The 14639-nt window shown below is 37.6% G+C and overlaps 1 protein-coding gene across 1 annotated transcript in view; it reads right to left on the reverse strand.

Annotated features, from left to right (window-relative positions):
- DISC1 (DISC1 scaffold protein) overlaps positions 1-14639 on the reverse strand; it is a 148213-nt gene that overhangs the window by 686 nt on the left and 132888 nt on the right. The window contains exon 11 of the mRNA XM_070950888.1: positions 10549-10666. Coding sequence (XP_070806989.1) covers positions 10549-10666 — 118 coding nt within the window. The remainder of the gene's footprint in view (positions 1-10548; positions 10667-14639) is intronic.

Here is a 14639-nt window from a genome sequence, read left to right on the forward strand (position 1 = left end):
GAACTTCAGTTTATAGATGTTAATTTTAACTAACATAAGATTTGGTCTCTGAGTTCATGTTTATAGAATTCTCTCTTTCTTCCACCCATGCACACCCTAATATGCAATTAACATATACGGCTTCCCCTAAAATGAAATGCAATCCCATATTTTTTTATGTAGAGGCAGCAATAAAAACATTATAAACATGAGGTTCCGTTCTGTTTGTGAACACATGTGCTTTAACATAAAATTTGTAACACGTAACTTGGCACATTAGCATGTACCCCCAGTTAGGAGTGCTAACTACAACTTGTAGTCTTGGAAATGAGAATTTTTTCTTCTGTAGCCTTATTTCTGCAATTGGATCAATATGTATGGAATGACTCTCTATAATACTAACCAATTTCCTATGGAATCTAGCACAAATGGAGCTTAATTAGAACAGATGCAATCAGAGTATGACTAATTTCTATGTACAGCAAGAAAAACTATACTTCAAAAACAAAAGTTACATGCTTTGCTTGGGAACCAAATGTTGAAAATTATTTTAACATGAAGATAGTTACCATTTTAACATGCAAATAGTTCCTGGTGGGCCTCCCTATCTTTTATTTTGCTTCAGATTTCTGATCCATTGGACAAACCTTGCTGATTTTCATCCCCGTTCAGCAAATTGTTTCTTTCATGGTGCAAAATAAAGGAGAAAAGGGATCATCTGGTATCCATCTCTACTCTGCTGAGACTATGTGCATCAAAGGGTTAAAGCTGGAATAACCATAGGCTACTCCTTTTGGGACTGGCCATGCTATTGATCTACAGCACTGTCTCCAGTAGCTCTGAAAAGTTCTGTGCCTTTTGACACTGTCGAAATATATTACATTTTATACCATCTCAATATTCCCTTAAACATTAACAAAATCGACAATGAACTAAGAATTGTGTCTCTGCTAAATCATTGACAGTCAATCTGAAACTAGGTTAATCTTGGTAGTAAAAATAGCAAACAGGGGGAAATCCTTTATTTAAACTTCACTGAACCCCCAAATAAGTCACCCAGACTTAATCCTCACATCAAAGAAGAAGGTCTGTAAACTCAAATAGAGTTAATTAAAACCTTCTCCCAGCAGAATTGCACATTCACCAAAATAAGCATCACAGATTACATGTACCTACTCAAACTCCATGGCCCACAAAGGACCACCTTTCTATAAAAATGTCTGATTTCTGTAACCCTTTTGTAGCTTCCTTTCAGGGCTGGATTCTGTGCTCTTTAAATAAACCAACTCCTTTCCATGCAGCATGTTTGGTGTCCTTGAAACACCCTGGTTTAGATCGGGACCCTCAAATGCCTTGCACAATATAGATAAATAGATACATGGATAATGTAAATTCTTGCCTGTTATTCATGTCTCTCTCCTTGAGGGCTTGTGTTTTGTTTTGTTTTTTGGGGGGGGGGGTTGGCCTGTTTTATCCTATTTGCCAGTTAAATGTTTTGATGTTTGCTAATATTTAGCAGATAAACATCAAACTATATTTTTGCTAGTTGATCTGAGTGGTGCATGTGCTTTCTCTGATCTGGATATATGGGTTGACTGGAAGTGTGGTGGGTACAAAGTACTTTGGAGATTACGCACAATATTTTCCAACAATCTTAACAATATATATATGTGTGTGTGTGTGTGTGAAGGTAAAAATGTGGCCTTAAGAGGTAACTGGAAGGGAGGGAAAATCCCAGGAAGGAGATGGGGGAAATCAGAAGGGAATCACAGGAAATATATGTAAATATTTTTAATCTCAGTTTTGCATTCCAATTTAAAAAGCATTTTTTCAGGTGTTTTTTTTTTCTATTAAAGCTCTCTCAAGAATCCAGCTCCCCCCCATAATTTACATAAATTTGCTGAGTTTTTAAAAGGAATTGAACTGTTCTGTATATGCATGTGTACAATTTCACTTTTTAATTTTAGAATTTTATGTTATTGTACAAATGAAATTACAGACAAAACACAAAAAGAATAAAACAGTAATAAATTGAAAAACAAAAATAAAAATGATGATCCATATAGCAAGTTTCAGGTTGAGAATATGAATATATAGAAAAGTCAGAAAGGTTTTAATTATATTATTAAATTTAGACCTCACAGAAATATAGTGCTCCGTTTTTTCATTTTCCACAATATTGGGATCCTGTAAAGATAACTCACCTTTTGAATCCACATACTGTAAAGTCTTATTTTTTCCCCCACCTATGTAAGACTTGGCTGGGTTACATAGAGCCATTTTATTTCATAAAAACTCAACATCCACATTTTAAAAAATTTAGTTCAACCTTGTGCAAAATTTAACCCAGGGTTTAGAGATTTTCATTTTCCATTGCTGAAGAAATATTGCTCACATCTTTAAAATGAAAAATAAACTGACCATCAATGAAACCTTCATAATTCTACAGGGGTAGTGAAATGGGCAGAGAAGTTCTACAAGGCATTGTCAGACACACTACATACTCTTCAAAATGTAGTGGTGGTGCTACAGATGGTGCTCCCTCTGTGTCAGAGATCCATCCTCACCCTGCATTTACACAAGGTCCAAACTATCTGGAGATAGTTCCAGGTCCTGATTTCCTCCTGCTTCAGTTGTCTGCTTTCAAGGAAACAGAGAGTAGTAAGTAATAAGCTCCACTGATTGGTTTTGTGGGCCACTGAGCAAAGTCACTTCAATGAACTTCCAACCTCCCAATATGACCTTGGTAATTTTCCTCTGATCTAAAGTGACCTTAACTGATCTCCAGTTAAGGTCACTTAAAGGTTGGATCTGGTTAGTTCTTGGAAGCGAATATACCAGGAAATCTCAGGTTTGTAGGCAAGATTAGGAAGTCAGAAAACATCCAAGAAGAAGGCAATCCAAAGTAATCAAAAGAGCAACATGCTATGACTGCTCACTAGGCATCAACAAGAGTTGAATTTGATCTAAGAACTCTTTCATTTTTTACTTCTGGGCCAATTGGAAAAGCAAATAAATGCTTCTGCTCCTTCTCTTTGCTTGCTAAGAGAAGGCAAATAAACAAGGAAGCAATTTACTAAGTAATTACTAACATGACCAAAGGTTCAGGGAATAGCTATGAATTGAGAACAGATTCCCTGCAACACAGATTTGTAACACAGATATTCAGAGACAGCAATTTCTCTGGTGAAAAAGGTTTACGTTGATAGTAAATGCACAGTCTCAGTATGTAGCACTGAGGCTATGCATATGATATTCTTTTAGCAGTTTTAGTTAAACAAATATCATATCGTACCAGACAAAAGAACAGGGATAGACATTCTGATTTCCACATGTACCTCCCTCCAAATACATATGTTTTGTAGTCTGTTTTAAAGAAAACAAAATACTAATTCTCCCCCCAAAAAAGGAAAAAAGGAATCAGTTAGTAATTCAGAATCACTACAGAAAATTACTGGAAGCTTTTTTTTTTTTTTTTTTTTTTTGGAAGCATAGTGAAAAAGGAATCCTTTGTAGATGCAGGATTAAACGAGTCAACCCATATTTTAGTCAAACTATTACAAGCACTCAAATTGTCTGGCAAAATCATAACTGCTAATTAAGACCCCAAATAACTGTGAAATTGCAATATAAAATCCATTTAATTTTATTGGGAATGCTAGAACTCTCCCTATCAGTGAAATAACACCTCTCATCAGCTCCTTAGACACCAGAAGTGCATTACCTCAGCTTTTGGCTCTTCCAATTAACAATTCAGATTATTTTCATCTGCTTTTCTACTGTTTGAGAGCCATTGGCTCTTTTGCAGACTTGCTGAACTCTGGTTCTTTTATCTAAATATATTGATCAGGCAAAAGAATACATACAATCCAATACCAGCTTACTCAGGAGTAAGTCCCATGAAATTCAAGGGATTTATACCAAGTGAGGAAGTCTAAGAGTGCAGTTTAATTTGGTTGTTTGCTTTTTTCCCCCCATCTGCCAAATGTGAAACCTACTGCTTAATATTTACTTTGAGAAGCTACAATATTAAATAAAAATCCCTGGTGGGGCTGGGTAAATATTCAGTGTTAAGCATTAGTGCTGGCTTCTGGCTTCATCTATGTTGTGTTAGTCAGCTCCTGCTAGCAGGCTGGTTGATTCCAGTATTCAGTGCCATTAAAATGTAGATTGAAAAAACAATGACATCTGGGATTTATTCCTTCTAATAGAAATTTAATTATTAATCAAACCCACAGTGAGTTTAAATATTGGCAGAACCGCTTGCTTGACAGCACCAGGAAGTTGGATCACTCAGAAGGAATCTTTCAATCTCTCTTTTAAGAGATGCAGTTCTACTTCTATCTATTAAACCAATTTTTATCTTAGTCAGACTCGGAACTGAGGACCTATTTTGCCATCTGCAAGAACTGATGCGTCTTAATGTATGCCTTAGGCATGAAAATATCTAGGGTTTGGGTATGTTTGCCACCAGAAATACTGCGTGCATCTTTTGAAGAGCAAGTAAGTGCCATTGCTAAGAGCTACTTCCAACATGACGTTTGCCAGCTCCTCTGCCCATTTAACTTTCCATGCCAATGAACACTTAATGTGAACGTTAGAAGCTGTGGGAGGTGGAACCTTCAAATCAGCTTCCAAGGCCAGATTGCACTTTAAGATACAAACTCCTACTCGTGGAAGTTGATCTTGCCGAATTCAGAATCCTATAATGATTGGGCAAGCAGAGGTAGGTTTCACATAATTTTACCGGTTCGCCGCACACAAAAAATGTGAGCGCGCACCCTTCCGCGCATGTGCTTTGCTCGCGCATGCAGCTTGCATGCATATGTGCAGCTTAGAAACATGGCTAAATAGGATGGCATAGCGCCAGAGTGGGTGGGCGGGTGGGGGCGGACCCACCCACAGGTCGCCACTACCAGTTCACTCGAATTGGTCCGAACCGGCTGAATACCACCTCTGGGGGCAAGGATATAAAGTCAAACAAAACTGAAGTACCTTTCAAATTTAACAGCACAAATGCCACATCCACACAGCTTCTGTGCCATGCCTCCCCCCATCCAATCTGGAGCCAGCAAGAAATGATGCTATCCTAAATTTTTCTGCCTCCTCACCATACATTTAGAATGGGTCGTCCTGTCTTGTTGATGTTTATACAACTTTAGTGCACAATGTTCTAATAGCTGCAAATTATTATGGTTGGGTGTAGATTTTTAGAACGGAAATGGCATTTTTTTAATCCAGCTATCGAGTCTTTTCCAAGGACTTGGGATAGGCAGATATGTTTAATAATATTCATCGCAAGATATAAACTGTTCTAAGTAAAGCTATTTTTTTGCAATTGATTGATTGTGATTTTGTCAATGCCGATAGAGTTCAAGTGGTACTCCGGATGTTTTGGGATTGTATTCATATATCACTATTGCTTTCTTTTGCCGTAGTCATTCTACTTCTGTTTGTATATTGTTATTTTTTCTAGTTCTTTCTCTTCTATTCTCTTTGTCTCCAGGTACTACCATGTTCACTATTCTGACTTATTTTTTTGTCTTTATTAGCAACAATTGCTACATCTGGAATGGCAGATGTCTGTTTATTATTATCTATTCACAGCAATGTGAAATCACATTGCCAGTTCTTTAACTGGTATTGGCTTTCATATGCATCAAGCTCTTCCCAAGAACGTAAGATGGCATCGTGCATTGATGTAGTATATGTAGATATAGTATATAAGCAGTTTGGGCTTTTGCATTGACAGATAGAAATGTTGTCATATTTCTATGCACATGTGCAAAATGTTGTGCATATTTTCTAACTGCCATCCAAGATTTTTTGGTATGGCACCCAGTGTGCTGGGACTACCATAACTGATTTATGTCATAACTTTTCTATTTCGATTTTGGGATCTTGATACTATGTGATCTTCTCTACTTTTTGTCTTCTATTCTCTATCCCCTGGTATTGCTACAACAATCATCAACACTTTTTTCTTTTCAAGGATGTGTGGTTTGTTTTCTTGAAAATCAGTGAAAATGGGGTCATAGCAATAATAAATAATAAGGATGATGAGTCACCCTGGAAGATGCCTGTCCTAATGTTGACAAATGACAGTTTTAAATAATCTTCAATCTTCTATGTTTTCATTCCTAACATTACATCTTGATTCAGCAAGTTTTATCCAGGGAGCCATTGTCTTCTGAGATTTTCAGAAATTCAGGTTCCTCATCCATGGGATTTTATCTGAACGGCATCTAAATGGCCACATTTTTTGCACAGGGAAAATTGTAGAACAATATGCATAATTTATTTATTTATTTATTTTATTTTATTTATTTTACTTCGAATTTATATACCGCCCTTCTTCCTGGGAACTCAGGGTGGTGTACAGCCAGATAAAAACACATAATATAAATATTAAGAACAAATTAAAAGGAAATATCTCAATTTGGCCAAAAAATTTAAGAAACATACAAATTTAAAATCATTTAAAAGGCATTGTTAGGCCAGCCCGGCTTGTTGGAAAAGGAAAGTTTTAAGGGAACGGCGGAAGGCACGGAGGTCTTGGATTCTCCTTATCTCTGGGGGCAGCTGATTCCAGAGTGTAGGTGCCCCCACAGAGAAGGCCCTCCCCCTGGGGGTCACCAGCCTGCATTGCTTGGCTGATGGCACCCCGAGGAGGCCCTCTCTGTGGGAGCGCACGGGTCGATGGGAGGTCGTCGGTGGCAGAAGGCGGTCTCGGAGATAACTAGGTCCTATGCCATGGAGCGCTTTAAAGGTGGTAACCAACACCTTGAAACGCACCCGGAAGACCACTGGGAGCCAGTGCAGCTCGCGAGGAGCGGTGTTATGCGGGAGCGCCATGCAGCTCCCGTAATTACCCGCGCGGCTACATTCTGGACCAGTTGGAGCCTCCGGGTGCTCCTTAAGGGGAGCCCCATGTAGAGAGCGTTGCAGTAGTCTAGGCGAGAGGTGACGAGGGCATGAGTGACTGTGCACACGGAATCCCGATCAAGAAAGGGGCGCAACTGGCGAATCAGGCGAACCTGACAAAAGGTCCCCCTGGCAACAGCCGTCAGATGTTCCTTCAAAGACAGCTGTGTATCCAGGAGGACTCCCAGATTGCGCGCCCTCTCAACGGGGGACCAAAAACTCGCTCCCGATAGTCAGCGATGGAGTCAGTTGACTATATCAGGATGCCGGGAACCACAGCCACTCAGTCTTGGAAGGGTTGAGCTTGAGCTTGTTCCTCCCCATCCAGATCCGTACAGCCTCCAGGCACTGGGCCATCACTTCAAGGGCATCACTGGGGTGGCCTGGGGTGGAGATGTACAGCTGGGTGTCATCAGCGTACTGGTGGTATCTCACCCCAAAGCCATGGATGATCTCACCCAGCGGCTTCACATAAATGTTGAACAGAAGGGGCGAGAGGACCAACCCTTGCGGCACTCCACAGATGAGAGGCCTCGAGGTCGACCTCTGCCCCCCTGCCAACACGAACTGTGACCAGTCTGAGAGAAAGGAGAACCACAGTAACACGGTGCACCCCATCCCCAACTCTTCCAACCGGTGCAGCATGATACCATGGTCGATGGTATCAAAAGCCGCTGAGAGATCTAATAGGACCAGAACAGAGGAGCAACCCCTGTCCCGAGCCCTCCAGAGATCATCAACCAATGCGACCAATGCCGTTTCCGTGCTGTGCCCAGGCCTGAAACCCGACTGGAATGGGTCTAGATAGGACGTTTCCTCCAGGAATAATAAGTAGTCCTTGAATATTTTAAGGGGAACTGTGTTTTAAGATATGTATCCTTTGATTTGTCAGTACATGAGAATCTTCTCTATTTGGTAACTCAATTATTTTGTGTACTTTTAGCTATTTTCAAGGATGGGGGACTGAGAATATAGGCAATGCATGTTGCTTCAGTGTGCAACCATCCCTAAGCAGCAATGTCACCATAAGACTTGGAACCATGGAAAAGCAATGTTCACAGTACATTAAAAAAGTGCCACAAGGGTGTCAGCTCTGTGTATAGATTCAGCTGAACAAGATGGTAGTGGCCATCAGGAACAACATTACACAAGTGGTTGAGTCCTATCCATCTTTCTTCAAATTCAGTAAGTGCATTTTCTTTCTTAAGAGGGCATTAATATTAGAAATATAAACTACATAAAGTAAGCTGGATAATATAATTTGAGCTATTTTTGCATGTTTTGATTACTGTAAATCTAATATTAAAATTACCAATTTCTTTACTAGCAATTTATAGCTTCTTCAATAATAATACAAACTACCTTTGTGCCAGATATTTGTAATCCATACAACTTTATAACAGTTAACAGATATTTTTTGTTAACAATACTCTACTCTAATATTTAACATAAAGTATTATAAATGTGTAGTTTGGAAATAACAAGACTTTAGAATTAATATTAACAAGAATTTATCTATTCTTCATTTTTCATATTTAGCATGACAAACAACTAGCACAAAAATGGTTCAGATGAACCTTTATGGGCTCTGTGAAAACCAGCATATTTTAAACTGACCTAATTTAGATCAAGCCAGGGAAAAGATTTCACTCAGTTTCAAGAGCACTAGATAAATGATTTTCTGACAGACTCTGAGGAATTGACTGCTCAGGAATACATCTGATACATCTGGTAATTTAGAATTATATTAGATGGCTGATAGAAAAAAAATTGAAAACTATTATGTGAGTGCAAAGCAATAAGTGCAAAAATTTCAGTGCAGTGCAAGCAAAGACAATCTTTGGAAAGCCTCTTGCTACTACAACCAACCTCAAACAAGCCCTCAAACAAACCTTTTGCTTGTTTCAGTGAAAAATTCTTCTGATTCACCCCACTCCTTAACAGATAAGATGGAAAAGCTGGTCACTGAGATACATGGGCCCAGTTAAAAATGGCACTATAGTGGTTAAGATTAAGACTGGGAATACTCTGGTTAAAGTCTATAGCCTAGGGGTGGGTTGTACTTACCTTTACTACCGGTTCACAATGGGGCTGCGCGCACTTCTGCGCATGCGCAGAAGCTTCCTGATGATGTTGGGATCAGTGGGCGGAGCCTCCCGCCGGTTTTACTACCGCTTCTTGCTAACCGGTCCGAACCAGGGGCAACCCACCACAGCTATAGACATAGAAGTTCACCGAGGGACTTTCCTTGTTCTTTGCTCAACCTTCCTCGGTGAATTATTTTTGTGGAGCTAAACATGAAAGGAGACCCCTATGTAACTCTTGGAAGAAAGGGGGGAGCTAAATCTAATTACTAATAATTATTTGTGATGATGCAGGTAAAGGAAAGGAGGAGGGAATTAAAGGACCTGAAGCCAGAGACAGTGAGCACAGTGAATACAGAGGCTGAAGCAGGGGGAAAGTTAGATGCCCAAGAACAGAAGGTTTGCTGAGACAAGTGAAAATGGGTTTTGTTACTGGATGAAGGGAGCAAGGCAACAAGGAAATTACAAGGTGCAGCCCTAAGATATTCTTAAAATGGATGGAATCAAAAAATATTTTGGAAGGAAGTTGATGAAAGGCAACCAGCACTCACTAACACAGCTTAATAAAATTAAAAACCATTATCCTTATGTGGATTATAATACCTAATCATATACAGAGAGAAGTAGGAAGCACAAGTGCCTCATTCTACATAGTATATTGTGCTGTATAGCATCCTGCTATTTCTTTCTTTCCTGATGACAATTTAGGTAATCTTTAGGCTCCAAGGTTGCATTCTTGATACATTTCTTAGTTGACTGAAATGTCATCAAGATAGAATTGACTCCCGGTGAATTCATGGACAAATATTCACCACCTCAAGTTGTCTCTAGTAATAGTCTCTGGTTCTTCCAATGAAAGTCTTACAACCTGTGGAAAAAGTCAGAATTGGCTGTCTGCCTGTTTCTAGAGTAAAGCCCTGGTGGGGTAGCATATTAAAGGTAGAGTGGACTGATTAGTATAAATAAATATATAAATATTAAATAGATATTTATTTTTTTTGCCCTTGCCTAAAATCTATTTTTAAATAGATTTTTTGCCTTTGAAAAAAATATGTCGTATGATAATTAGGGTAGCAGAGAAAAGTGATAACATGACTGATGAGAATCTTTCAGTAGAACTAAACAAAAGCCTTTTTTTCCTCGAATGGCCAATACTTCAAATAAAAAGAACCTTTATGAGATGAGCACAGATAATTATGTGATTTACTGGAACTCTATGCTCAGCATGAGCTAATCTGCTTCCCTTTAAAAATATTTGTTTTAGATGCACGCTCATGAAACAAGATTTCTTTTCCAGTCTCCGAGTCAATGCTGTAGCTAGGAATTAGTTACTTTTATTTTATAGCACTCAAAAGCATACTATTAGATCTGTTTAAAAAGTTATTTCTCATCAATCCGATAGTTTTTAAACTGTCATTATTTGGCTAGTTAACATCTTTAGGAAACAATACTACAATAGTTATCTTAAGCAAGATTCACACAAGGCAAGTTTCAATGCGGGAGTTGAATACAACCCCTTCTGCTGGAGTACTTAATACAACACATAAAAAAAAAAGGATATGAACAAGGTTTTCATCATAGCTACAGGCTGCTAGCTGAAGTTGCTCTTCCAAGAATATGAGCTTCTTGCTTATTTGTTCACATTTCTCTCTGAATTCTGTAGAAAGCATATCGAATTCCTGTAAGTACATAAAAAATATGAAAAGGAAATGGTTGTCATACATTCGGTTGTTATTACCATAATTGGTGTTTGATAATATTTCACTGCCAGAAGCAAATGAAACACTATGGCAGCAGATATAGCCTCAAATACATATCAGAAGTGAGATAGTTGGGAACCTTATGTTAAAGAGAACTATTTCAAAGAGATAATCTCCCTCTCTTTCTTTCTTTCTCTCTCCCTCCCTCTCTCTCTCTCTCTGTTTGTAGACACATGCATACTTTCAGCTGATTGTGCAAGTCTCTTTGTTGTGCACTGGTTTCATATATACTTGGACCAATGGATTTGTTCCACACTTATCAAGCTGAAATTTATGCAACAGGAGGTTAAGCCTTAGTTCTTATTAAGGTGGTAAAGTTCTTTCTAGACTATACGGTTTGGTAATTTAGAAAGTGGTGCTTGATACCCAACTAATGCTGCAAGAAGTGTTACTGCAAATTCAACTCCATGGTTGCCACACTAAATTATTATGATAGCTTTGCTCATTGGAACTGTTGAGAGTTAAAGCAACTCTTCCATATGCCTATGGAAACATAATGTAATTTGTGATTTTGGGAACTATGACAAAGTATCAATTATACACCAAACAGTGTGAGATCTTCTTTGTTTTTTCACATTTAATTATTCTCTGTATTATTAACACAAAACATAAAAGGATGTATATAATAGTCTTACAGTCTAATTATTATGGTTCGTTGTACAGTTATTCAGATATTCAGACTAGATTTGGCATGTTTATCCACCTATCAAATATTATCACTGACCCCACTTTCTTCCTGACAGTTTTATATTGCTCCTCAAAATAATATAACTGTTTTTCACTCTTCTTTTAGCTAGTCTTCCATTTTAAACATAATTGGAAGGAAGGAAGGAAGGAAGGAAGGAAGGAAGGAAGGAAGGAAGGAAGGAAGGAAGGAAGGAAGGAAATAATCTAATTTTGCAGGAGACACCAGTGTTTAGAAAGAAAACTTTTGACATTTAGAATCCCTAAAATGGTCCCCTATAGAACTTTACAATAATTGTATTTGATTTAATGTTGCCCCATAAAATTCTATTAGAAGATAGGTTTACATCAGTTGTCAGTGTAGCACAAGCTTTTAAAAACATGGACAATCAGACTGAAGAAGAGAAGGAGAATCTTCATATATTGATTGTAAATGTTCTAGGGAACTTCTGAATGAAAGGCAACAATGAACAACTCATCTCTCAAACTGTTAAATTATTCCTTCCGTATTTATAAGGATTCTGCATATTTTGATGGGTTGTGGGGGAATATCTGAACAATTTTCAAAATTGGGAAATATTAAGAAAATACCTTTACGGCTAGCAATCTCTATCAACACAGTAAGTGTTGCTCATTTACAAATTTATAAGGCAACCATTCATTAAATTATTATTTTTTTTGTTTTGAAAATACACAGTGCCAACTGATTATCAAAAAGCATGTACATCTCAGAATCAGTGCTGAAGAAAGCTTGTATATGTTTAGGAATATGATCTATTCACAACTATTACTTGAATTAAATATAGGATGTTGGTAGCAAAAGCTTTCAGCTAAAGCTCATAAATGCACATTTATCAGTGAAAGTAATGAAAATAAGAAACTCCCATCTAATTTTTTCTCTGAGGACTTCAACGAAGTAGAACCATCATAATTCAAACCAGGCAATGTTTTTTTTTTTAATTGTAGAAATTAAGCTGCAATTCCAATGTTGATTTATTGAGTGCTTCAGCTGAATCTAACCAAACAACACCACTATATATGGCTATAGGTCAAACTCCCACTTCAATCACAGTAGAGACAGCCAACACTGATTTGAAAATGTTAGTTGCTATAAACAAAATTAGACATTGTGAAAGTTGTGACCTTTTGAATGTTTGCTATCTACATATCTTCTCTCCCCCAGCCAAATCACAATACTTGAGCAGACTGTTTAAATCTCAGATTATACAAGAGTATATAACCTGTATTCAAATCTCTGCTATCTATGCAGTTTTCTGGATGATTTAAGCAACTGGGTGTGTCTTTACTATGAATATATCTACTTTGATCTTCCTTGCTTGCACATTTGCTAAACCAGGTAGAGTTTCTCTCACCTGTCATCCAACCGAAGATCGTGACTTGTTGCTCATTTACAAACTAAGATTTTAAATCATGGCTTTTTCTCACACATGAACTCTGGCTTCTTTTGAAGTTACTAATCAGGACCTCTGAATAAAACTGCATCCCATTTAAACCTTTCCCATTATTATTGTTATTTTCTTTATTTTAAAAATGGTGCTAGCAACAAGGAACAAAATGGGTACAAACAAGCTACATGTATAAATGCATAATTTATATAATCATCTTTTATTCTTGATCAAGCATTTTGTGCAAATTCATCCATTACAGCTCTAATAAGAGCTGACAGGAATATAAAATATGGTTCATCTACATTCCTTGGAAGAAAAATATGAAATACAAGCAACTAAAAAAAAATATGTATGCTGAAACTGTTATTTCAAATGTAATTAGAAACAAAAAGTAGGTATATTAGGAGAAATGATATGAATATAGATACACGCACACATACACACATATCTGTTTTTTAAGAAATGCAATTAAAAATATAATGTATAATTAACTATGACCTTGGTCTGAAATGTGTGACTCATTAGGTTTGGGGAATTATCCCACATTCCTCCTGAATATCATTTCTTCCCATCTGCACCCTCTCTTCTCTCTGTCTTTCCCTTATAATAGTCATTTTGTGTATAAATAGAACTTAGATGGGTCAGAGGGAAAAGTCCCAAGTCCAGATCAACAGTAGGAATTCTACTCTTGGTACAATCCACCCTACCCCATGCAAATTAAAATTAACCCAATGCAATCTACTTAATGGAATGTGGAAAAAATTCTTGTAGATGTACTTTTGCTGTCAGAATTTCATATTTTTAATAACTTAAGATAATCTCATTTTTAATCAGAATCATTATTTTATTTATTTACAAATTTTGACAGATTTAATCAAAGAAATTAATATTCCAAGGTGGTTACAAAATAGAGAATAGCTCAAATGAAAAGGTAATCATTTGTCTTTATGTCATCCCTATCAGTCATTCTCTTTAAAAACAACATAAAACCTTTTCACTTTAATTTCAAAAATAGATAACTAAAATGCCTCTCAGCGGGTCCTATGCTTATTAATGTCACTGCTAAAAAATTTATCTCTCTGATCTACTAATTATATATAAAAGCTAGTGACACTGAAACTATTTTAAATATTTCCCAGGTGGAATTCTGTTGCACAGTCTCTGTATGTACAAAAAACTTCCTTGTTAGCCAAATGGCATTCTAAAACTGGCAAGTTGATCTACTGTTACAAGAAATAGCTTTCATTTTGGAAGCTCCTCTAGTCTCTTCTGTTAATTAAAACTAATATTTTTCAACTGAACATTCTGAGGAAGTAAAATTCTGAAAGAGCCCAATATACTATAGTAAAGCTGAATCCCTACTTTTATGAGGATGACAGGTTTTCAGGCCTTCTAGATTTTATAATATTTAGTTCATTGGTTGGTTGATTAATTGGCTGGTTGGATGTCCCTCTCGCTGCGAGATGTCAAACTTTGTTGCTAGCAAAAGGAAGCTGCTAACTGCTTTTCACAAGATACTTTTTATTCCAGATCAGCTGGTTCCAGGTTACATTTTAACTACCAGCAAACCAAGAAGACCCTCCTCATCCACCATCTGGCAGACACTTATGAGCAAGAGGTAAAGGAGTATGGGTGTTGTGGCCTGCCAGCAGCCTGCGCGGATTGTGGCTGATCCCGACGAAGAGGAGGCTGGTGTGGTGTCACGCCAGCAGCCTGCACAGCCAGCACTTGCGTCGGAAAGTGAGGAGGCTGAAGAGGATTGTGGTGCCAGGGGCAGAGACTCAGCCAGGGCCTTCAGA

This window comes from Pituophis catenifer, unplaced genomic scaffold (assembly GCF_029215685.1).
Source record: "Pituophis catenifer annectens isolate HBS135680 unplaced genomic scaffold, rPitCat1.0.hap2 SCAF_1, whole genome shotgun sequence".
Taxonomy (NCBI): Eukaryota; Metazoa; Chordata; class Lepidosauria; order Squamata; family Colubridae; genus Pituophis; species Pituophis catenifer.